Source organism: Megascapheus bottae, chromosome 7 (genome assembly GCF_031878675.1).
Source record: "Megascapheus bottae isolate mThoBot1 chromosome 7, mThoBot2.hap1, whole genome shotgun sequence".
NCBI lineage: Eukaryota > Metazoa > Chordata > Mammalia > Rodentia > Geomyidae > Megascapheus > Megascapheus bottae.
The window spans coordinates 6,014,337-6,038,287 of NC_143515.1; the positions used below are offsets into that span (position 1 = coordinate 6,014,337).

General features: G+C 41.0%; 1 protein-coding gene across 1 annotated transcript; it reads right to left on the reverse strand.

The window, feature by feature from the left end:
• Positions 1–2,278: 2,278 nt before the first annotated feature.
• Il1r2 (interleukin 1 receptor type 2) lies at positions 2,279–23,743 on the reverse strand. Its single transcript, XM_090336086.1, has 8 exons — positions 23,616–23,743; positions 22,521–22,782; positions 16,613–16,793; positions 14,243–14,417; positions 9,163–9,225; positions 7,350–7,488; positions 5,222–5,364; positions 2,279–2,457 (listed from the first exon to the last, which is right to left on the reverse strand). The coding sequence occupies exons 1-8, from the start codon at positions 23,680–23,682 to the stop codon at positions 2,339–2,341; spliced, it is 1,149 nt and encodes a 382-aa protein (XP_090192212.1). The 5' UTR covers positions 23,683–23,743; the 3' UTR covers positions 2,279–2,338.
• Between the last annotated feature and the right edge of the window lie 208 nt (positions 23,744–23,951).

Sequence of the window (23,951 nt, forward strand, 5' to 3'; positions counted from 1 at the left end):
GGTGAAAACCCCAAGTACAAAAATCAACTCAGAAACAGGAGTATTTCTCTGTGTGTCCAAGTGAGGCATTGGCAAGAGGTCATGGTAAAAACTAGTGCAAGTTTGGATGGGAGCAGGAGAAAGGAAACTCAGCTGAGGCCCACTGATGGGATCCTGATTGCTCCATAGCTGGGGCAACCCAGAGACACAGTTTACCCACTCACCAGACATGGCACCCGATGCTGCAGAATGCGTCCATGAGTGGTAATAACGCTCCACTTCTGCCTGAGATCCAATCATGCAAAAAACTCACATCCTACCCTCTCTTTATAAGAGAATCTATATTCCCATAAGCAGTTGAAACACTTGTGACATCCAATTTATTGTGCATCATTTTCAGTAAATCATTTTTTGGAGTCTGTGGTTTATCTCCACTATCTCCCTGAATTATTACTAGCATCTTATAAAGGAAGGCTTGGATTTTTCCCAGATAAAGATAAAGAGATGATTGAGATTTCCAAATATTATCAACCTCTCCCTCTCATCTTTATTTATTTTGTTCTTACCAGTCCTGGAGCTTGAGCCCCAGTGCTCGGGGCCTGAGCACTATCCTTGGGATTTCCTCAAGGGTAGCACTCTACCACTTAAGCCACAGCACCAATTTCAGTTTTTTTATGCATGTGCTATCTAGGAATCGAACCTGGGTTTTCGTGCTTGCTAGGCAAGCACTCTACTACTACTAGAACAAACTCCCAGCCTCTCTCTCATCTTTTGTAGAGTCTGGGACAAAAAGCCAAATGGATTTGTCCCCCAGGCTATAGTTGGTTTATGTCTGTCTAAACGGCAACTATTTTCTATTCAGTAGTTTGCTATTGTTAAATAAAATAGAAGCTATAACATAAAAATAGAAGCTGTAGCCAAAAGATTAAAATCATTATCATTATTTAGCCTCATAGTTTAGAAAGGAAAATTGATGCACTGTGTGACTAAAGATCTCAGCGATAACACTTCACAATAATTGAACTTGAACCCAAAATATCTCTCTTACCTGTATCTATATACAAAGTTAAATATCATTCCAACCATAAATATCACATAAGACAATTTCTCCTTTTCCATTTGTCTCACCATCCTGATCACTTTTACTGATAATTGATGCATAAATTTTCATAATCAGGGTAATTCCATTATTTATAATTCCATCAGATATAGTTAATATATTCTCTATCGAACCATTTCCTTTCATTAAATGGTTTCCTAAGATCTCTGTGACCCTTTTCAAACCCTTGTAGTGGTAAAGCAGGGAGAGAATACCTATATGGGAGATGGGGCCAGCCACTATGGTGAAATACTCCCAGGATGGCTAATTTTATGTTATCTTTGGAATGGAAAGTGATGCTTATACTTGCAATTGGGTACAAATTGACCTAGCATTCCTCTTGACTTGGTCCTTATTACCTTTTTACTACCTGGTACCAAATTCTGAATGAATTAACAGCTTTGATCTTTTTCTTGGACAGTTGAGTTACATCTCTGATGATTCCAGAAACTATCATTTCTCCATGTGTCCCCTATGTGTGTTTTTATATCTCCTAAGGTACTCATGGTACCAGACTCTTTAATTTTTCCTAAAATTCATATAAGGAAACTTTATTCCCAAATGCAATGGGATTAGTAGATGGGGCCATTGGGCAACTGTCTGTGAACCAGGAAATAATCCAAACCAGAAGCCAAATCTACTGGTATTCTTTTTGTTTTTTGTTTTTTGTTTGTATGGTACTGAGACTTGAACTCAGCATATAACATTATGAGTACAATGCATCTTTGTCATTGTCACCTTCCATCATTCTTCCCAACTCTCCAACAATTTTTACATATGTACATTGAATATTATGAGCATTCTTGCCCACCTTTTCTCTCTGCATTCATGTGTCCTTATTTCTTGACTTTCCCTCAAAAAACACGTTTTAACTTCCTACGATTCATTCTCATTTTGTCATTGCTTCGTTTTGCTGTTGGTTGTTGAGTTTTGGTGGCACTGAGGATAGAATTCAGGACCTCACCCATGTTACACTAGCACTGTTCTGTAACCCCAGCCCCAGCTCATTTTTTTAAGAAGGTCAAAGGCGACAGAGAGCCACTCACACCCACCCATAAGCACTTTAGTTCCTATCTCTGATTTTCAGAAAACAATGTACTATTTCATTTTGTTACTCCAAACACAGAGCATTCTGAGAAAAGTAGTCCCTCAACAAGGTGCAGTGCTTCTATAAGTAATGACACAGGTGAGTTTGCACGACTCTATTTCCTTTATTGTACATGAGAAGGATGGAAAGTCTTTGGAGAGTCCTTAGTGTGGCTAGACCATATGCTTTTCAGCTCTGCTTTTACACCATCTGTGTATCCACATTCCCCCCAAAACCAAAATGACCAGAGACAGTGGAGCCAGTGCAATTTTCCAAGAGAATGTGGGAGAGGCTGTGGAGAAAAGAAAGAGATGTCAGGACAGAATCATCACTCACTGCAAAACAGGTCACACACTGGAAGTTTTTTTTCCTGGTAAATGTGCGCTGGTTTGAGAAGTGTTAATGCCAGAAAAAAGGCTATTTGAGAATGACGTTGGTGGCATTAGGAAAACAAACAAGGTAGGATAAAATCTGTTACCAAGAACATTGCAAGGTAGGGGGCAGGTGTTCCCGGACTGTGCACAGTGGGTGTCTCAGATGTGATCTGTTTCCATCTGTGACCCTACCAAGGAACAACCTGCCCTCTTCCAGGACTCTGGGTAGTGTGATGATTAAACAAAGAAACAAAGGAGCAGGCTTGCAATCAAGATCTGGTCACATCAAGACCACTCTTTTGAACTGCTATTACATATTCTACATCTAGGCATCTCTGTATTGTACAACACAGGAAATGACTGAAAAAATAAAAATATTAAAAATGCAAATGTGAGAATATAGTGTTAATAAATACATTGTTAATGAGTCCTGAATTACACTGTTTGTTTGTTTTTGAGAGCAACTCTTCCTATTTAACCTTGGCTGGCTTTGGCCTCCTAATCTTCCTGCCTCAACCTCCAAGAACTGGGATAACAAGAATGGAGAATTCCACATTTTAAAGTTATTATTTGGCATAGTCTATTCAGGCTTACAGGAATTATCAAGTTCTCAATCTGACATTCCAATGGGTTCTTTTGCCTTATAATACTACACAGATAAGAAATACATGGAGGAGATGGGAGTATGGCCTAGTGGTAGAGTGCTTGCCTAGCATGCACAATGCCCTGGGTTCAATTCCTCAGTATCACATACACAGAAAAAGCCAGAAGTGGTGTTATGGCTCAAGTGATAGAGAGCTAGCCTTGAGAAAGCTCAAGGAGAGTTCCCAGGCCCTGAGTTCAAGCCCCAGGGCTGGCAGAGAAAAGAGAGAGAGAAAGAGAGAGAGAGAGAGAGAAAGAGAGAGAGAGAGAGAGAGAGAGAGAGAGAGAGAGAGAGAGAGAGAGAGAGAGAGAGAGAGAGAGAGAGAGAGAGAGGGAGGGAGGGAGGGAGGGAGGGAGGGAGGGAGAGGAAGGAAAGAGATAGAAAGAAAGGAAGAAAGAAAGAGAGAAAGAAAGAAAGAGAGAAAGAAAGAAAGAAAGAAAGAAAGAAAGAAAGAAAGAAAGAAAGAAAGAAAGAAAGAAACCAGGTGTGATTATAAAAAAAAAGGACTTTTCATTTCATAACCAAGATCAGCAGTCTCAACAAAATGGTTCCAATCAATCAATACCTGTAAAGCCAATGTAAAAGAAATACTTTTCATGGAATTTGGCTATGTTATGGCTATGATAAGTCAAATGGGAAGTGAAATTGGTGTTTAAACGTTTTAAGACCAAGTGAGAAGAGCAGGCACTTTGGAAAAGCAGGCTTTGAGAAGCATTGATTCTACTAAGTTATTAAAATTGTTCCTCAGGTTCCAATACCATGAGCAGAAAAAAGAAAGCATTTCTTTTAGTTGACTGTTTTTATAAATGCTTATCTGATCGGAATAAAACTCTATTTGGATCTTCAGGAAAATCACAGTATTAATCAGCTAACTTAAAAATAGGCAGTTTTCACTGGGCGCAGTGGCTCACACCTGTAATCCTAGCTACTCAGGAGGCTGAGATCTGAGAATCAAGGTTCAAAGCCAGCCCAGGCACAAAAAGACCTGAGACTCTTATCTCCAATTAACCTCTAGAAAATGGGAAGTGGGGCTTGGCTCAAGGGTAGGGCTGTAGCCTTGAGCTGAAGAGCTCAGGGACAGCACCCAGGCCTAGTTCAAACCCCACGATTCACAAAAAGGGGCAATTTTCATAGTCTTTATAAATGGAGACATATCATAGTATGAACTCTAGAATTTTAGTTCCAAGACCAAGAATGTGTCTTTGAATATGCTACTGAATTTATGTTTTGGATTCCCTCATATGAAATATGTGACAATGTTACTAGCCTGGTAGGCTAGTAGCTGGGATCATAGACACATGCCACCACATGCAGCCATTGGTTCAGACGGAGTCTTGTGAATTCGTTTGCCCAGGGTAGTCTTGAAGTTCCATCTCTGGTCTTTGCTTCCCAAGCAGCTAGTTGTGATTGCCAGGCTGAGCCACTATGCTTGGAACAACTTAAATTTTTTTTTTAATCAATCAGTGTCCAACCTCTAATCAATCAAAGTGTGGGAGGTTTGTTGAAGAAGCACATGGAGGGAATGGGAGTTTGGCCTAGTGGTAGAGTGCTGGCCTAGCAGGCACAAAGCCCTGGGTTCCATTCCTCGGTACCACATACATAGAAAAAGCTGGAAGTGGTGCTATGGCTCAGTAGGTAGAGTGCTAGCCTTGAGAAATCCCAAGGATAGTGCCCAGGCCCTAAGTCCAAGTCCCAGGTCTGGCAAAGAAAGAAAGATAGAAAAAAAGATAGAAAGAAAGAAAGAAAGAAAGAAAGAAAGAAGGAAGGAAGGAAGGAAGGAAGGAAGGAAGGAAGGAAGGAAGTAAGGAAAGAAAAGAAAGAAGGAAGGAACGAAAGAAGGAACGAAGGAAGGAAAGAAAGAGAAAGAAGGAAAGAAAGAAAGAAAGAAAGAAAGAAGGAAGGAAGGAAAGAAAGAAAGAAAGAAAGAAAGAAAGAAAGAAAGAAAGAAAGAAAATCACATAAAGATCATGGAGCTCTGTGTTGCATCTGTGGACCATTAAACAAGTTTGTTTGCCCATTAGCATGCCCCAAAGGCGTACCTTCTTTGACTGTGGTATGTAGTACCTGATGACTCTGTACACCATAGACCTTACAGGTAAAATCTGTATGCAAATCCTCCCTTGTGACCGGATTAAAAAGCAGTGGTACTTCAATGTAGCTCTCATTTTTTTCTGAATATTCCCTGGGTGAGAAAACATGCACGTAAGTGTGCTATACCAAATGGAATGTGGTTTACCAAGTGTAGCTCTTACCTTCTAGACAATCAAACGTTCTCAAATTTAAACTAACTACAAGTTTGATAAAGTTAGGAGAACTGACATATAATTTTCTTGAATCATTTGGGAGAATTATTTTTTCAGCTCTGGGGCTTGATCTCAGAGCCTAGGCGCTATCCTTGAGCTGCTTCTGCTCAAGGCTAGAACTCTACCACTTGAGCCACAGCACTTCTTCTGGCTTTTCTGTGTACATGGTACTGAGGAATCAAACCCAGAGCTTCATGCACATGAGGCATGCACACTATTATTGAGTCACATTCCTATCCCACTATTTGGGAGAATTTCTGAAGGCCAGAGTGTTGTTAAAGGCATTGCTTACGGTAATAGGCTATTTGTCACAACGAGAACTTACCCTTTTATTTTCATTTAGATGGAAATGTTCATATTTTTAAATACTGTTAATGTGCCCCGTAGTGAAAATAGAGAAGTCTATTATGGGGAAACCTCACTCTTACCAATAACTTATTCATATATTGAAGGGTAGGGAGTTTCCAGGATGCTATCTTCAGCAGTGTTTACCCCACTGCATCCCTCATTCCACTCGCTCAAGTCCAGATCAGAGTTGCAGACTAGGAACTACAGCAAGAACAGATGCCGGGTATCACGTTGGCAGAAGTGCAAGACACTTCCTTGCTACCATGGAAGCGAGGCATCATAGAGATTTTCATCTTCAATTAAGTCACAAAAAGCTAGCCATGGTAGAGGCAGCATTGACTAAAAAGCTAAGCAAAAGTGTGGGCTCTCGTTCAAGCCCTAGTGAAGTCTCAAAAACATCATGGAGTGAATCCACTAGAATTTGTTTTGTGTTATCCAGAGAAGACAAATATGGAAATCTGTTCCTTTAAGAAAATGAAACAGAGGGGCCGGGAGTTTGGCCTAGTGGTAGAGTGCTTGCCTAGCATGCACAAAGACCTGGGTTCGATTCCTCGGTACCACATACATTGAAAAAAGCTGGAAGTGGTGCTGAGGCTCAAGTGGTAGAGTGCTAAGCCTTGAGAAAGTCCAAGGACAGTGCTCAGGCCCTGAACCCAAGCCCAGGACTGGCAAAAAAAAAAAAATGAACTATAGTCCTGGAGTTTGGCCTAGAGGTAGAGTGCTAACTTAGCATGCACTAAGCCTGAGGTTCAATTCCTCCGTACCACATGCATAGAAAAATGCATAGAAGTGTATAAGAACTAAATTCATCTTTCTCTTATTATCAGCCTTCTTAGGAAACTGGGACAGCCCACAATTCCCTGAAAATCAAAAGAGGCCACAGTACAAATACTGTAGTTAGATCTCAGAGCCTTTATAAGGGTGTATGAGAAAGTTTAAGAGTAAGATGGCTGGCTGATCAAGACAAGGAGCTGGATTAACTAGCAAATACTTTTAACCTGGAAAAATAAAAATACAAGAACATGTTCAAAACAGCTCCAAAAGGCAACCCTCAACCGATCGACTCTAATTTCATTCCTAGAGGTCTAGATATAGTTTGATTGGTGTGTGTGTCTCTGTGTGTGTGTTTGTGTGTGTACAGTCGCTGGGGCTTGAACTCAAGGCCTCTTGCTGTTGTTTGGCTTTTTCTCTGTGAGGCTGCTGATCTATGAATTGAGCCAAAGCTCTACTTTGGGCTTTGTTGCTGGTTAACTGAAGATAAAAGTCTCTTGGATTTGTCTGCTACAGCTGGTTTTGAACCTTGATCCTCAGACCTCAATTTTCCAAATAGCTAGGATTACGGGGGTGAGCCACCAGTGGTGGTTTGAAGTTCAGTTTGAAGAAAGTTTGAAACCAAACAGCATGGAAATCGGGAATGTGCCATTCGCTGCAGTGTGTCGTGTTGATAAACCAATGTGACACTGTCTCCTAAAGGAAGTGCAAAGTGCACAGTGTGGAGATCTGCCAAACCACATACCGAACATCCCCCTGCGTTAACCGGCCTCCAGGGTCAGTGCTCTGGACTTCACTGTTGTTAGCCATCCACTGCACGTAGGCAAAGGGGGGGTCTTTGTCTGGTCCCAGAAACACTTTACAAGGAATTGTCAGTTTTGACCCTGTGCACGGCAAGATATAATACATCAACCAAAAAAGGAGTCCGTGAGAAACAAAGGCAACCAAGCAACTCATATCCCTCAGCCAACCAGAAATCCTTCCTGTCTGCCCGGCCCCCCTCCTCACTGCCAAGTCCTTTGTCACAAGGAAATTCAGTTTCCTCAAACAATTGTGTTCACACCAAAAGTCAATATTTATCATGTGCCTCTAGAACCTTCTACTAGTCCTCACAGTGGTGAAAATCCAGAAATATGTGAATGGCCTCACTAAGGTCATTTAGCTCCTACAGGGCATTTTGAATTCTTCTACAAGTAATTCTAGTTACTTTTAAAAAGTTCCAGCCCAGTTCCAGTGCTCATGCCTGTAATCCTGGCTAGTCAGGAGGCTGAGATCCCAGTTCAAAGCCACCCAGGCACTAAAGTTCATGAGACTCTTATCTCCAATTAACCACCAGAAAACCAGAAATGGCGCTATAGCTCAAATGGTAGAGCAGTAGCCTTGAAGAACTCAAGGACAGCACCCAGGCCCAGGGTTCAAGGCCCAAGACTTCCCAAAAAATTAAAAAATAAAGTTTCAGCAACTGGTCACAGGTCAGGTGTAACCTTTCCCCCAAAAACTCTCCATTTTAAGATGGCACTTGTTTCTAATTAATGCTTCCAATAAGTGAATAAACAAGTAAAATAATAAATACATTTTCTAAGAACAGTACCCTCTGCAGTCTTCAGTGTGATAGTGCAGGAGCCCCTTATCTAACTGTGATTCTTAGACATGGTTAGACAGGCTTGGCACACAGCGATCTCTTCCCTGCATGTCAGAAAGCTTTTAGTGTGGCCTGTGGTCTATCCAACAAGTAGGAAGGTTGGGATAGCCTAAGCCAAAATGGACTGAAAAGTATGAACTCTTAAATGGTTATTTTGACCAAGGCCCTCAAACAGCTGATCAGTTCCTGATAGTAAGAAACTGTCTCTGGCCATCTACTCCACTTTGTTTTATTTTTTTTTTTTTAGTTTTACATATTTAGTTCTTGTGCCAGTACTGGGGCTTGAACTCAGCAGCTGGGCCTTGTCCCTGAACTCTGTCATTCATGTGTAGTATGCTACCACTTGAATCCCAGCCTTATTTCTAGCTTTTTGTTAGTTAATTGGAGACAAGAGTCTCGTAGACTTCCTCCTTGAGCTGGCTAGTCCTAGTCTGAACTAGGACTCTCCGATCTCAGCCTCCTGAGCTGCCAGGATCACAGATCCAAGCCACCGGTGGCCTGCTCTTTTACAAATTTTGAGAGATGCTGAGCGCCACCAAGCTTTAGTCACATGAATTATTTTAAATCTACTAGAAGTGATCACTCTGTAATAGATTCGTGCTGTCTATCCTTTGTTATGAACCGCTATGCAACATCACCTTGTGTTTAGAAGTTTAGAAGTAGGGTTTTCATGAAACAAAGGACTCCCGATTTCAAAAACTATCATTCATGACAATATTTGACAGGGAAAAATGCCTCCTTATATCTGTTCCCTCAGGCTCAGCCACTGGGGTTCTAAGGTCTTCACCCAGGTACATGGTCCCCACAAAGGAGCTGCAGGTATGGTATGGTGTGGTCCCAAGCCACTGCACTCCGAGTCTTGACTCTGGGATTTCAGGGATCACAGGTATGTGCACACAGTCCTTGCAGGACTTACCCAGAGATGCGGTGACAGTCTCGAGGGGAGAAATAATTACAGGAATAGTTTCCTCTCTTCTTTCTGAGGAAATTGTAAGGAAGAGAGATTCCATCAGGGAACCCTTCATTTTGAGCTGACACTCCACTCCCATTGTTTGGCTAATTAAGTTATCTTTCACCATGTAGCCGGTCATTGTGCTAATCAACCTTTTTCTGGCGAAGGAAACGCTGTCCATCTCCTCACAAAATTGTGCGCTTGGGGCCAATGCTTTCCCAGCAGAGAAGAGACATTACTGGAAAAGGCGACAGTTACGCATTCCAGTGACAGATGGTCTTTGTTCTTTGCTCTGAGATAAACAATCAGCCCTTGGCCTCCCAGGCTTCCTGAATGCACATGGATGGTATCTCCAGGCTAGACTATCCTCAAAGGTTTCCACTCCCCTTCCAACGTGCCTACCACAGAAGATTGCTTCTATAAGAATAGCGACAGGGAGCCAAGTTCTGGAGGATCATGGTTATAACCCTAGCTACTGGAGTTTAAACTACCCATGGCACAAAAGTCCATGGACTCTTATCTCCAATTAGTCCAAAAACCTACAAGTAGAGCTGTGGCTCAAGGGATAGGGTGCTAGTCTTGAACAAAAAAAGCTCAGGGATAGTGCCCAAGCCCTGAGTTCAAGCCCCAGCACTAACACACACACACACACACACACACACACACACACACACACACACACTGCCACAGGGGCTAAAAAACTAAATGACCTGTTTGTAAGATTAAACCCACTCCCACACTAAGTAACAACTCCACTAGTGGGCCACTGATATCTCATTAACTAAAGAAATACAGTCTTTGGAGATGCAGGGGTTGCTGTCTAAGGGCTATTAAGGGGTTAGAACCAACTTAAGTGAATTGTGCGCCCAAAAATGGTCCAAAAAATGGCATCTGAGGGTGAGTGAGGACTTGGTGCTCTCCCTCAGCTGGCCTCATCACGCTCATTTCTTCCACAGAACATTTCAAAATCCCCACAGGAGTAAGCAACAGGCGAGGGGATGATGGTGCAGCCTGCAGAGCTGCGGGAATGTTCCCTAGAACGCCATGGGCTTACCCTGCTCTGGGATACTATACTGACTGGGCTATACAGGGAGAGAGAAAAGCCTCCAGGTTCTAGGATCAAAATGGTTTTCAGAGTTGGGGGTGAAGCACACGAAGAAAGTCCAGTTTCCAATTTAGATAGGCTTGGGACCTGGGATTTTGCCTGTGCTGCACCCAGGTCAAGAGGCTGCAGCTGGCTCAGGAGCACATTTGGAGAGGCCTCTTGTGCTGCAGCAGGCTAACATGGCAGTGCAATGGATGGCGTGGCGCCCCCTAGTGTACCTGTGTGGTATCGCACAACCAGAACAGCAGACCCTGTGGAGAGGCACGGGAAGGCTCAGTCACTAGGGGGAGGGGCGGGGGGGGGGAGATAGTGAATGATTGATCACAGGAAAAGAACTATAATCTATAGATGCATGGCATATATGAACTGATGATAAAAATGACCTCTGGATTCTCTGTGAGAAATTTTTCTTTCCTGGGGATCAGGAGGGGATATATCAGTATTGGGGCTTGAATTTGGGGCCTCAGTGTCACTTGACTGTTTTGCTCAAGACTGGTGCTCTACCACTTGATCTAGAAATCTTTGCGGTTTTATGCCGTTTCATCGGAGCTGAATCGCACAGGTTTTTCTGCCTGGGCTGCCCTTGAATGGTGATCCTTTGGTCTCAGCCCGCTGAGTAGCTAGGATTATAGGCATGAGCCATGAGTGTTCAGCTCATAGACCAATTACTTAACACTAATTTGTTTTCAGGGCTCTCTGAAGTTTTTTCTAAAGCATTCCAACTGAATGCTGTTATACTGTTAGTGGGAATGCAAACTTGTTCAACCACTGTGGAAAGCAGCAGGGATGCTCCTTAAAAATTTAAACATAGAGCTTCCCTATGACCCAGCAATTCCAGGTCTAGGCATTTATCCAATCGACCACAAACCAGGTCATACTAAAGCTACCAGTGGAACCATGTGCACTGCATTGGTTTCTTTGTTTTGTTAAGATAATATAAAGAGGGATTACAGTGACATAAGTCAGGTAATGAGTACATTTCTTTTCAAAGAGTGTCACCTGCTTCCTGCAGCATTGTTTACCATAGCCAAGACATGGAATCAACCTACATGCCCCTCAGTGGATCAAGGAAATTCGGTATATACACACAATGGAATTCTATGCTTCCATTAAAATGAATGACATCTCCCCATTCATAAGGAAATAGAAAGACTTGAAAAACTATTTTACTAAAGTGAAGTAAGCCAGATTCAAAGAAACATAAGTTGCATATTTCCCACACTTATAATAATTAGAATAGGTCTCAAGACAGAAAAAAATATACTTATTCACGATAAATTAAATAGAACTCTAAATATTCACATAGTACGACCAAAGGAGGCTATTCTTAGGAGAGGATCACAAAGGCTCAATAGCTGTGTGCATATGACCTTATAAAATGAGGCTTATTGAAACGAACTCCAGGAAATGGAAACAAGAGATTTTTCTATTTTATTTTTGTGATTTTTTTCTGGTTTTTCCCCTTTTGTCACCATCTTTGATCTTATTTATGGTCAATGAATTTAAAAAATTATTGTAAAAGCGATTTACAGAGGGGTTACAGTTACATAAGTCAGGTAATAGATATATTTCTTTTTGAACCGTGTCACACTCTCACTTATTTGTACCTTTTGTCTTGTATGTAAGTGCATTCTATTTGGGAAAATTAAAAGGAAGCACAGAAATGGTGTGAACTAATTCAGTAGTGATACTCTACATTGAAAAGGAGCTGCAAACTCTCTGTACATCACCCTAACAATAAAATTTTTTAATGTAATGGTTCCAGTTGTGTCAGCTATTGAGTACATGAGACACATCATAACCCAGCTATTCAGTATATAAGACATGGCATATTTTCCAGGGCACAGTCTAGAACTCAGTCACATACTTTTATGCTCCTTGTCCCAAGTTTTACTTATATAGAAGGTATGGAATAAACGTTGAAAATGGCAAACTCCAGACAACCCTGTTCCCAACATTATTTTCAATTATAATAGATTCTGGTACTGGATGAGCTCCCTCACACAAAAATTTCAAAGTCTGAAGTACTTCCACAACGCTAACATTTTGGGTGTCGATATGAGGCCAAAAATAAGAAATTCCACAGCATAAATATTTTTGCACATAGAATCGCTAACAATAGGGCTGGGTGTTGTGGGCATATCTGTAACCCTATAACTCAGGACACTGAGGCAGGTAGATTATAAGTTGGAAGCCAGCTTGAGTACATTCAAAGCCAGCCTGGATTTTACATCAAATTTGAAGGCAGCAAGAACTATCATAGAAAGAAAACAAAGAATCCAGGCACAGTGGCTCACACCTGTAATACTAACTACTCTGGAGGCTGAAATCTGAGGATCTCAGTTCAAAGCCAGCCTGGGCACTAAAGACCATGAGTCTCCAATTAGCCACTAGAAAATCTGAAGTGATGTTGTGGCTCAAGGGGTGGTAGCCTTGAGCTGAAGAGCTCAGGGACAGCTGAGTTCAGCCCCATGACTGACAAAAAAAAAAAAAATTAAAAAGGAAGAAAGAAAAGAAAACAAGGAAAGAAAGGAAGAAAAGGAAGGAGGGAAAGAGGGAGGGAGGGAAAGGGAGAGACAGAGACAGGGAAGGAGAGAATGAAATGGAGAGATTGAGAGAGTGGGGGGAGGGAGAGGGAGAGGGAGAGGGAGGGAGAGAGAGAGAGAAGCTGGGCATCAGTAGTGTATGTCTGTACTCCTAGTTACTCAGGAGACTGATATCTGAAAATCACAGTTCAAAATCATCCCAGGAAGGACAGTACGTAAGACTCTTACAGTGTATCTCCAATTAATCTTCAAAAAGTCAAATGTAGATATATAGCTCAAGTGGTAAAGCACCAGCCTTAAGAGAAAAAGCTAGGGGACAGAACCCAGGCCTCGAGTTCAATCTCTAGTACTGGTGCGCTCTCTCGCTCTCTCTCTCTCTCTCTCTCTCTCTCTCTCTCTCTCTCTCTCTCTCTCTCTCTCTCTCACACACACACACACACACACACACACACACACACACACACACAAAGAAAAGAAAGGGAACCTAGTACCTAATATAAAACTTTGCATTACATTTTACCTTCAGGTTGTGTAAGAGACGAAAAATTTAATTTCATGTTTAGATTTGGGTCCCTTCTCCTAGATATCATATTACATATATTATATAGCATATATTAAATATATTATATAATACATATTTAGAGAGAGAAATGTTTGAAAGCAGAAACAAGAACATATAGACTAGACACATCTTACAGATGACAAAACACTAAGGCAATTTCTACTGTATATGTATGGCTTTATGGGTGAAGGTCCAATAAAATCCTTGTATCCTAGAATAATAGCACATAAGGCCAAGGAAGCTTTGTTTTTGTTTGTTTATTTTTCTGGCTGGTGCTGAGGATTGAGCTCCAGAACCAAACACTGTCCTGTAACTTTTTCACTCAAGGCTACCACTCTACCCCTAGATCCATACCTCCACTTCCTGTGTTTTACTGGTTAATTGGAGATAAAAGTGTAAAGGACTTTTCAGCCCAGAGTGGCTTCCATCAGTGACGCTCAGATCTCAGCCCCTGAGTAGCTTGAATTACAGTCCTGAGCCACTGTTTCCCACCTCAGGGAAATCTGAGGTTGATTCCAGCCCCAGCTGGAAGTCCCAGCCTCCTTTTGGACTTCTGAAGATGCTTCCTTTAGAAACCAGTGTTTGGCCCCCTCTGGTGGTGAGCTTATGCCTCCGTCTTAGCCTTTTAACTGCCCAGGGATCAGATTTTTTTCCTAATCTTTTATGATTTATATCTTTCAAAGAGTCATTTACATGTCTCAGCATCCTTTAGAAGAGTTGATGTATCAATTTTCCTTTGCATGCTAAGGACAATACAGGGCTTCAATGTGAGCCTAAATTTGTGTTTATATTTATCATTGGACAGGGAAGGATGCAGACCTCAGTACTTACTTTTGACGAGAAGTTCAATATTCCTAGAGACGTTGTATTCCCTGCCCCTGAGGACAAACGTCAGGACACATCTGAAATAACCCATATCCTCCATAGATGCATTCGATATGATCAAGCGTTTGCCAATTCCCACACTTTGAAATTTCTTATTGTTTTCATCCAAAAGGACAGAATCCTTAAGTGAAAATTTATTTTTACATTGTTAATATAAGCTGTTCTAATATTTTATTATAGCATTATATTAATATTTACATTATGTCATCTATTATTTATATTATTGGTATATTAAATATGTTAACACAAATATGTTACTGATATAGTATTTGTACAACATTAATACAGTGTAATTAATGCAATGTGTATCTCAATAGCTTTGAACACATCACTATCAGTCAGTGTTGAGTTTACAATCTTAGTTACTCTGATGTTTACTCTTTAACAGTATTCTTAGGAAAAGGGTGTTTTAGAGTTTTGTTTTACTTTATGTCTTGAGAAAGTATATTTCTAGGAACCCACGCTGGCAAAAAATGTTTAGTACTGAGATTTGAGCTCAGAACCTTGTACTTGCTAAGCAGGCATTCTACCACTTGAGCCACAAATGAAGCCTTTTTTCCGCTTGGGTATTTTTCAACTCACTTTTTGCCTAAGTCAGCCTGGACCTCTCTCCTCTTCTGCATATTTCTTCTGCAGATAAGGTGACAGGTGCATGCCATCAAACTTAGCTTTTTATTGGTTGAAATAGGGTTTTCACAGATTTGTTTTTGTGTATGTTGCCCTTCTCTCAATCTCCATTTCCCTAGTTACCTGGACTACAGGTGTGAACCACCACAACTATCTAGCCTCAAATACATGATCCTTCTGCATTAACCTCCCAAGTGTTATAATTCCAGGTATACCCAACCATGTTCAGCTTAAGAAAGGAATCTGTCAATAAAAAAATATAAAACAAATATAGCAACTGGATTTGCTAATCCACAATATATGCAGCATATTTGTTTTTGCAAAAACACAAAAGTAATGAACTCATCTTTGAAAAAACAGACTTAAAATACAAATACATTTGTGATCTAACTGCTTCCTTCTGGCTTTAGAAAATATCTAGGAAGCTCATAATTATATTTGATAACAATAATCAGAATAGATAACATGGCAGTAATTTCTTTAAACATTGTGCAGTATTTGGAGTCAATACAATAAAAATTTGTAAAAAAAGTTTTGTAAAAACCTTTTATATAACATATACATATATAATATATATACACATGCATATATATATGTATTAGCACTGGCTCGAACTAAGGGCCTAAGCGATATCACTGAGCACTCTACCATTTAAGCCAGCTTTTTGGTGGTTAGTTAGTGGTGCAAGTCTATGGACTTGTCCCTGTGCTAGGTTTGAAATTTGATCATCAGATCTCAGCCTCCTAAGTATCTAGGATTGTAGACATGAGCCACAGCTGCCCTGATTTACTAAGCATTATTTTCTAATTGCCTTCTTACAACAAGTAACAAATTCAAGAAGGGAAATAAGTTGGCCAAGGCTGAGGAAGTCACACATTTTCTAATCCAAATATATTTTCTGCTAACCTGGTCTTTTTCCTCTGCAGGTGAAACCTATTGTTCGTCTTCTGAATTAACTTCCTAAACTAAAAGATGCTGTCTACAACTAAGCTATAGAGAATATTGGCATATGGCCCCAACACACACTTGGCCTGATAGGCATACTGAGAGGCCAAATACTTTATGGGCCACAATCTGCATCATCTCCACCATAACCATGCCATGTGAAAGCAGAAACAGAGATGTCTGTGTGCCAGCCAATGAAGTTTTATGTATGGACACTTTACTTATTGATCCCTAGGTATAAAATATAATGTTCTTCTATTTAAAAAGTGAAAACAGGGTGGGGAGTTTGGCCTAGTGGTAGAGTGCTTATCTAGCATGCACAAAGACCTGGTTCGTTTCCACGGTACCACATACATAGAAAAAGCTGGAAGTGTTCCTGAGGCTCAAGTGGTAGAGCTCTAGCCTTGAGAAAGTCCAAGTACTGGGCTCAGGCCCTGAGCTCAAGCCCAGGACTGGCCAAAAAAAGAAAGATTTAATGGAGATAAGAGCCTCATAGACTTTCTAGCTTCTAACTACGTTTCTCAGACCTCAGCCTCCTGAGTAGCTAGGATTACAGGCATAAACCACTGGCACCTGGCAATCATTTTTGACAGTTTTTGGTTGTTAAGTACATATATTTAAATATAAGTGTATATAATTTATGTGAATAAAAACAATGGATTATCTTCACAAGTGGGTCTTCATATAGTTTTCCTGTGGCTGGTAAAGCATTCTGTACTGAAATGGCATGTGTTTGAGTTGTACCTTGTACCACCGAACCTTCGCATCAGTTCTGTGAGGGAGGAAGTACCTCAGGTCAGGACACACTAACATCCCAGAGGCAGACAAAGTCACCATTTGAACGTAGGAGACGAGCTTCAGGGAAGCTTTTGTGTTCATAAAAACTCTGAGCTCAGTGGACATCTCACCACATTGAGAAACATTTCTGATTTAAAAGGAAGGGAAAGAGAAGGCATAATAAACAGCCAGCAAGGGCAAAATAAGAAGGTAAATGAAATTAAGAATCATTTTTCCAGTCCCATTACATTCTTTATCTTCATTTCTTGGTAAGAATGATGTTTCTGTTCCTTTTAAATCCTTGGGGTACAAAGAGAATTACATCATAATTAGGTAGAAATAGAAATTAGTGTGTGCTTTAACAGATAATTAATTCTTCACCATCCTGATACCAATGACATCAAAAGCCACTAAGGAATCCCCAAGTCCTCTCAAAGGATCTTGAATCATTCCATTTCCCAAGTATCTTGAACCCAGTACTTACGTGTGCCAGCTTCATGGTCTTAAAAAAGCCATATGTCAGGCTGGGAGCATGGCCTAGTGGAACTGTGCCTACCTAGCATGCATGAAGCCCTGGGTTCGATTCCCTGGTACCACATACACAGAAAAAGCTGAAAGTGGTGCTATGGCTCAAGTGGTAGAGCACTAGCATTAAGAAAGCCCAAGAACAGTGCTCAGGCCCTGAGTTCAAGCCTCATGACCCATGGTGGGGAAAAACATATACTAATGGAGAGCTTGCTTCCTAAGAGCCATTTTCCATAAAAGGAAAATTTCCTGAACCTCTCTTGGGAGTCATTTACCAACTAAAATCCAGTTTCAGAAATCTGTGAGAACTGCATCTAAGAACAATACATTTGTTTGTAATACTGCATGGAGGGATTAACTTCTGAGTTTTGTTTTTAAGTGTGTGTGTGTGTGTGTGTGTGTGTGTGTGTGTGTGTGTGTTGGCCTCCCACAATTTCAATGCCATAATTCTAGCAAAACTGAGAATAATTCTAACTAGTATTGAGAAAACAGCAGAAGCCAAATCTTGCAGAAAAAAATACTTTCTGAATAGCTGCGAATATAGGTGTGTACCCTCCACACCCAGCTTTATTTATTGACATGACAGCCTCATCAGCTTTTAGCCCTGTCCAGCATCAAATTACAGTCCTCCTGATCTCTATCTCCCAAGTAGTTAGGAGTACAAGCATGAGTCATTGCAACCATCAAAAGCTAATTTTTAAGCTAGGAAAGCAAGGGATTATGGTAATCACTCAATGGTTGAGTATACACATAGCCTGCATGAGATACTAGGCTCAAATCTCAAAAAATAAAGTAAAAAAACATATAGAAAACATGCAATTATCTCAGATCAGTTGCTAATTACCTAAGACACATAATATATCCACTAAGATGATAAAAACAAACAATATCTGGCATAAAAATTACACAACAAAATGTGTCACAATGTATATCTAAAAGAAGCAATGAGATATGAAAAATATATACAAAACAAATGCTATTAACTGCATACTACCCCAAAGTAAAAACAACAATTCAAATATATAAGATTAATATCTATATTCAATTTCCATATCTGGTTTCAAAAGGGATAAAATAGAGGAACAATTATTTCATGCTCAGAAAAATTAAAGTTTACTCTCATCTTTAAAAAAATGTAAGATTTTACTTCAAGTAGAAGAAATACAAAAACAAGGCTAATGAACAGTGTGTACTTGAAAGTTATCACCAAGTTAGCTAGACAGATGCTGAACTATGCTGTATATCTTCATTTGTACTCACCCCTACAAGGTAGGAATTGTTATAACATGTTCATGAGAAAAGTTAGAGACAAAGGTATAGTAATTTCTTAAGTGTACCTAGCTACTGACAGGTCACAGCCAGGCTGGGAGCCCAGCAGAGTGCTGGGAAAGTCCATACATTAAGGCAGCACTTCTGGAAACCAAGCCTGGTAGACATACCGAGAGTCACAAAGCTGTTCACACAGAAATCTGGTAATCCCCCTTTGACTGAGCTTGGGAGGCCATTTTTTCCAGAAGCATCACCTCAACTGCTCTGAATAGCAGAAAGTCTGCATGGGTTCTAGGTATCATGATCAAAAAAAATCACAGGCAAGGCAGGCTTGTATCCTGTGACTGTACATGCCAGAATATTATGGCAACTACGGGTCATTTTTACTCTATTTGAAGCCCAGTATTGAGCAATTGAAAGAGAGTCTGAAAAATCAGCCAGGTAAATTTCCCACATGCAAATAAATGTGTGTCATTGCACAGTTGATCTATGGCATATATTGGGATTGCCACAGTTCCTCAATTTCTCAGTCTTTTCTTCCCCAATTCCTATAAAAGTCAAATAAACGCTGTGCACCAATGGCTCACACCTACAATCTTATCTATACTCAGTGAGTTGAGACTTGGAAGATCGAGATCCAAAGCCAGCCTGGGCAACAAAATCTGTAAAACTCTAATTAACCAGCAAGTATTAGTGTGGAGGCATGGCTCAAGTGGCAGAGCATCAGCCATGGGTAATAAAAAAGGCAAGCAAGAGTTCAAGACTCTGAGTTCAAGTCCTGGTACTAGCATGCACACACACACACGCACCACACACACACACACACGCACACACACACCACACACACACACACCACACACACACACACACACACACACACACACACACACACACACACACATCACTCTAGGACTGGAGCTCATGTTGACTGAAATTCTTCCATTCCTAACCATTTGCACTGAAGATGTCACTTTCTCTAGGTCTCATTATAAATGTAAATGTCTGATTGCAATTTCTCTTTATGTTTATGAAATCTGGAAGAATTAAAGCCAATTGGTGGATGATGCAAACAGATCCTTGGGAAGGAAGAAAGAAACAGCTGGAATGAAAGATCCAGTTTCCCAATTGGGCCAAAGGTCTAGCCTCAACCTTTCCCAAGAAGCAAACAAGGAAACTTCTGAGATCACCAACGTGAGACCTTACAATATTATTCTTCAAGAAGCAACTGGAAGGGCTGGGAGTTTTGCTTAGTAGTAAGTGTGCTTGCCTAGCATGCATGAAGACCCGAGTTTGATTCCTTGGTGGTACCACATGACAGAAAAAAAAAAAGCTTGAAGTGGTGCTGTGCTGTGACTCAGTGGTAGAGCTCTAGCCTTGAGAAAGTTCAAGGACAATGCTCAGGCGCTAAGTTCAAACCCCAAGACTGGCCAAAAAAGAAGAAAAAAAATGTAGAAAATGGATATGTACGTATTATTAAATAGTGAAAGGATGGGAAAAGAATTCAACTATCTCTGATAAGTTTCTAATTACCTAAGACACATAATATATCCGTTAAGATGATAAAGACAAAATTTACATGTGGGATAAAAATCACACAACGAAATGTGTCACAATATATATCCAAACAAGCAATGAAATGAGAAAAGCATATGCAGAAGAAATGCTGTTAGCTACTTACAACCAAAAAGTAAACCCATGTTTCCAGGTTGTTTTGTTTTGTGAAACATTCACACGAATCTAAACCTTACATCACACTGTACACAAAAAAAATAACTGAGAACATTTCAAAAACCTATATTAAAGGACCAAAACTGTAAAATTCCTAGAAGGAATTTCTAAGGGAATCATAACATTGGTTGGGGCAGTTATTCTTGATGCTCAAAGCACAGGCAATACAAAGAAAAACAGATAAATTAAAATTAGTGAAAATTGAAAACATTGTATATCAAAGACATTATCAACAGAGTGAATGAGGAATCACAGAATGTAAGAAAATATTTGCAAGGCATATATTTGATAAGGGGTTGAATATTCAGAACTCTGACAAGTCAACAAAAATACAATTTTAAAATGGTCAAAGGACTCGGGTACTGGGGACTCACACCTGGATTCCTAGCTTCTCAGGAGTCTGAGATCTGTGGATTGTGGTTTGAAGCCAACCTGAGAAGGAAAGTCCATGAGACTCTTACCTAAAATTAACCACCAAAACGCCAGAAGTGGATTTATGACTCAAGTGGTAGAGTGGTAGCCTTGAGGGCAAACAAGCAAACAACAAAAACCTTAGGAACAGTATCCAGGATTCAGGCTCAGAAGTTCAAGACCAAGGGCTGACATGGAGAGAAAGAAGTGAGGAGTGGTCCACAGGCCTTGAATAGATGGGTCGCCAAAGAAGAAAGACAAATGGCCAAATAATCCACCAAAAATTTCTCAGCCCCACTGATCTCTAGGGACATTCAATTCAAAACCACAATGAGATGCCATTTCATACTCCTTAGAAACTGTTATAAAAAGTAGAAGAGAGGGGGCCGGAGTTTGGCCTAGTGGTTAAAGTGCTTGCCTAGCATGCACGAAGACCCGGGTTCGATTCCTTGGTACCACACACATAGACAAAAGCCGGAAATGGTGCTGAGGCTCAAGTGGTAGAGCGCTAGCCTTGAGAAAGTCCAAGGACAGTGCTCAAGCCCTGAGCTCAAGCCCAGGACTGGCAAAAAAAAAAAAAAAGCAGAAGAGAAAACAAGCATTAGGAATGTAAAATGATGTATCCACTCTGGGAAACAGTATGGTAATTCCTCCAAAAAATTAAACATACAAGTGCTAAAGGATCCAGCATCTTCTCTTACAGACATATGTCAAAAAACTAAATGAATAAACTAGATACAGGAATTTGAGTACATATTTGCATACTCATATTCATATTGGCTTATGAGCACAATTTAAAAGACAGAACCAACCCAAGCAATGGTGGATGTAATTCTGGGTAATTCTCAGCCTTGTAAAGGAAGGAAATTCTGACACATAGTGTGAAGCAGAGGACTCTTTAAGGCATCAAGTCATGCTGTCAATAAAACAGTCACAGAGAACAAACATGTGAGTCTACTGATAAAAGATATCTAGAGCAGGCAGTCAGTCATAGTGACAGAAAGTAGTAGTGAAATTCATGGACACAACGGAGGGCAGTTGTTCAGTGGGGACAGAACTTCACTATGGAAGGACAGAAGTGTTCTGCAGATGGTCACACAGCAACGCCAGAGATCTTAATGGTCCTAAGCCATTCAATTAAAAACAGTGAAGGCAGCAGCTAGCGGCTCTTGCATGTAATCTACCTTCTCAGCCGGCTGAATCGAAGATATATCAGTTCAAAGCCAGCCCAGGCAAACAAATCCTAGAAACTCCAATTAACCAGCAAAAAGGCAAAAGTGGAAGTGTGGCTCGAGTAGTAGAGTACCATGCATGAGCAAAATTACTGAGCAAGAGCATGAGGCCCAAAGTTCAAACCTCAGTACAGTGTACACATGCGCGCGCACACACACACACACACACACACACACACACACACACCAGTTATTTTGTTACTTTTTTTTTTTCAAAAGGAACAGGACAAAAAGTTGGGAAGACTGGTTAGGAATGGTGGCCTTGAGAATCACCTCTATAGCATGCACTCTGGAACTGGAGAAATCCTTATTCCTAAGACCCTACCCAACTCTAAAATTCTACTCAGGATTCTACATGTGTTTCTTATTTCATTACCATATGGATGGATCTATGGAAGAGAGGGGGGGAGCATACAGGCATCCGATGGGAAAATGTAATCAAGAAAAGTAACAATAGGGGTGGTGAGAATGCTGTGTCTGCTAGCATGGTTAGGAAAGCTCGCCCCTAAGAAGGGGCATTTAAGCAAGGACCAAATAAATCAAAGGAGAAGAGGGAGCTATAAAATGTCTAAGTGACCGGTATTCCAGGGGCAGCAGGAGCACGATAAGGAGTCTCATTTAGGTACTTGGAAATCCCAAGCTAATGAAATACCCACATAAGTTCATTGTGCCAGTGGCTGTGCTACCCCAGTGCTGTCCCCAGGGCTTACCTGACTGTGCAGATATAGGTGTCAGAGTCCTCCCTCAAGGCAGGCAGAAGCCAGAGAGCACCATCCCCAAGCCACATTCGTGGCTCATTTCCTGGGACCAGCTGGGCAGAGTTGTTTCTACTCCAGGTCAGGAGGACGTGGGAGCTGGCATTTGCCTCTAACTGAGACGGTACCAGGGGACACTTCAGAACCACGGGTTCCCCCTCCAGTCTGTATTCTGCTTTGTAATGTTTACCATGAAACAGGCAGGGTTTCGAAGCCACTGAATGGGGAGACCACAGAGACACCAGGCTTTAGGTCCCAGCCCTTCCCAAACCGCACAACGTCCAAGACCCCAGACTGAAGCTGGCACTGGCAGAGAGTCACACAGAATATCTGAAGATGCTGTATGTCCCAAACAATGTAAAATCATTCTAGGAGACCCATCATGCACTCTCTGTTGCCATGACTTCAGGATTGCTAAGCTAACAACTACTTATCAATTCTAAGTTTTACTCTAATCGGTTTCACTGCTGATAATCTCTCTCTCTCTCTCTCTCTCTCTCTCTCTCTCTCTCTCTCTCTCTCTCTCTCTCTCTCTCTCTCTCTCTCTCTCTCTCTCTTTTGAATTTGGTTTTATTTTTGATTGGCTGACATTCCAAGCAGATCTCAGACAAAGCGGAGTTCTGACAAATTATCTGATTCAATTCAAAGGTACCATTCATTTATTTGTTTGTTTGTTTGTTTATGTCAGTTTGTAGGGCTTGAACTTGGGGCTTGGGCGCTGTCTCTGAGTTCTTCAGCTCAAGGCTAGCTCTCTGTCATTTGAGCCACAGCACCACTTCTGGTTTTCTATGGTTAATTGGGGATCATACAGTTCTGCCTGGGTTGGATTTTGAACCTCAATCCTCAAATCTCAGCCTGAAGTGTAAATTTGACATCTCTTGGATGTGTTCCTTGATAGGACTGACACACACCAGGTCTTGAGCAAATGAGCACCATTGTTACTGACTAAAGCATGCACATATTGTACCTTGTCTTTTTAGAAAATCATGGAACTTTTCCCCAGAGAAGCTCCAGGCTAGCCCTCTTCCAGCTGAAGAGCTTGCTTCTTACCTGCTTGTTCGTCTAGCTCAGTGGTCAGGGCAGAAACACACACTGCCAACATACACAAGATGAACATAGTTTCCAATAGCTTCTGGAAAACACTGGAAGTAGAGATCTGGGGTCCGGGCCGCTGTATCCTAGAGGAGAAAATAAAAAAGTCACTAGAAGTCATCAACTCCCAAACAGAGAAGACTTTGAAGATGATCCCAAAGCCAGCTGTCCCTAATCACAGAAACTCAAGATTTTTTTTTGGGGGGGGGGACACAAGGGGGAAGGGTCGTGGGACTTGAACACTGGGGCTGGGCGGTATCCTTGAGCAATTCATCCCAAGGCTACCCTATACCC

Coding starts and splice junctions, on each gene's coding strand:
- Il1r2 (XM_090336086.1), bottom strand. CDS start 23,682: ATGTTCATCTTGTGTATGTTGGCAGTGTGTGTTTCTGCCCTGACCACT. Junction 7,489..9,162: donor GACTGTCACCGCATCTCTGG/GTAAGTCCTGCA, acceptor TGCCGTGCACAG/GGTCAAAACTGACAATTCCT. Junction 2,458..5,221: donor ACATACCACAGTCAAAGAAG/GTACGCCTTTGG, acceptor TTTTCTCCACAG/CCTCTCCCACATTCTCTTGG.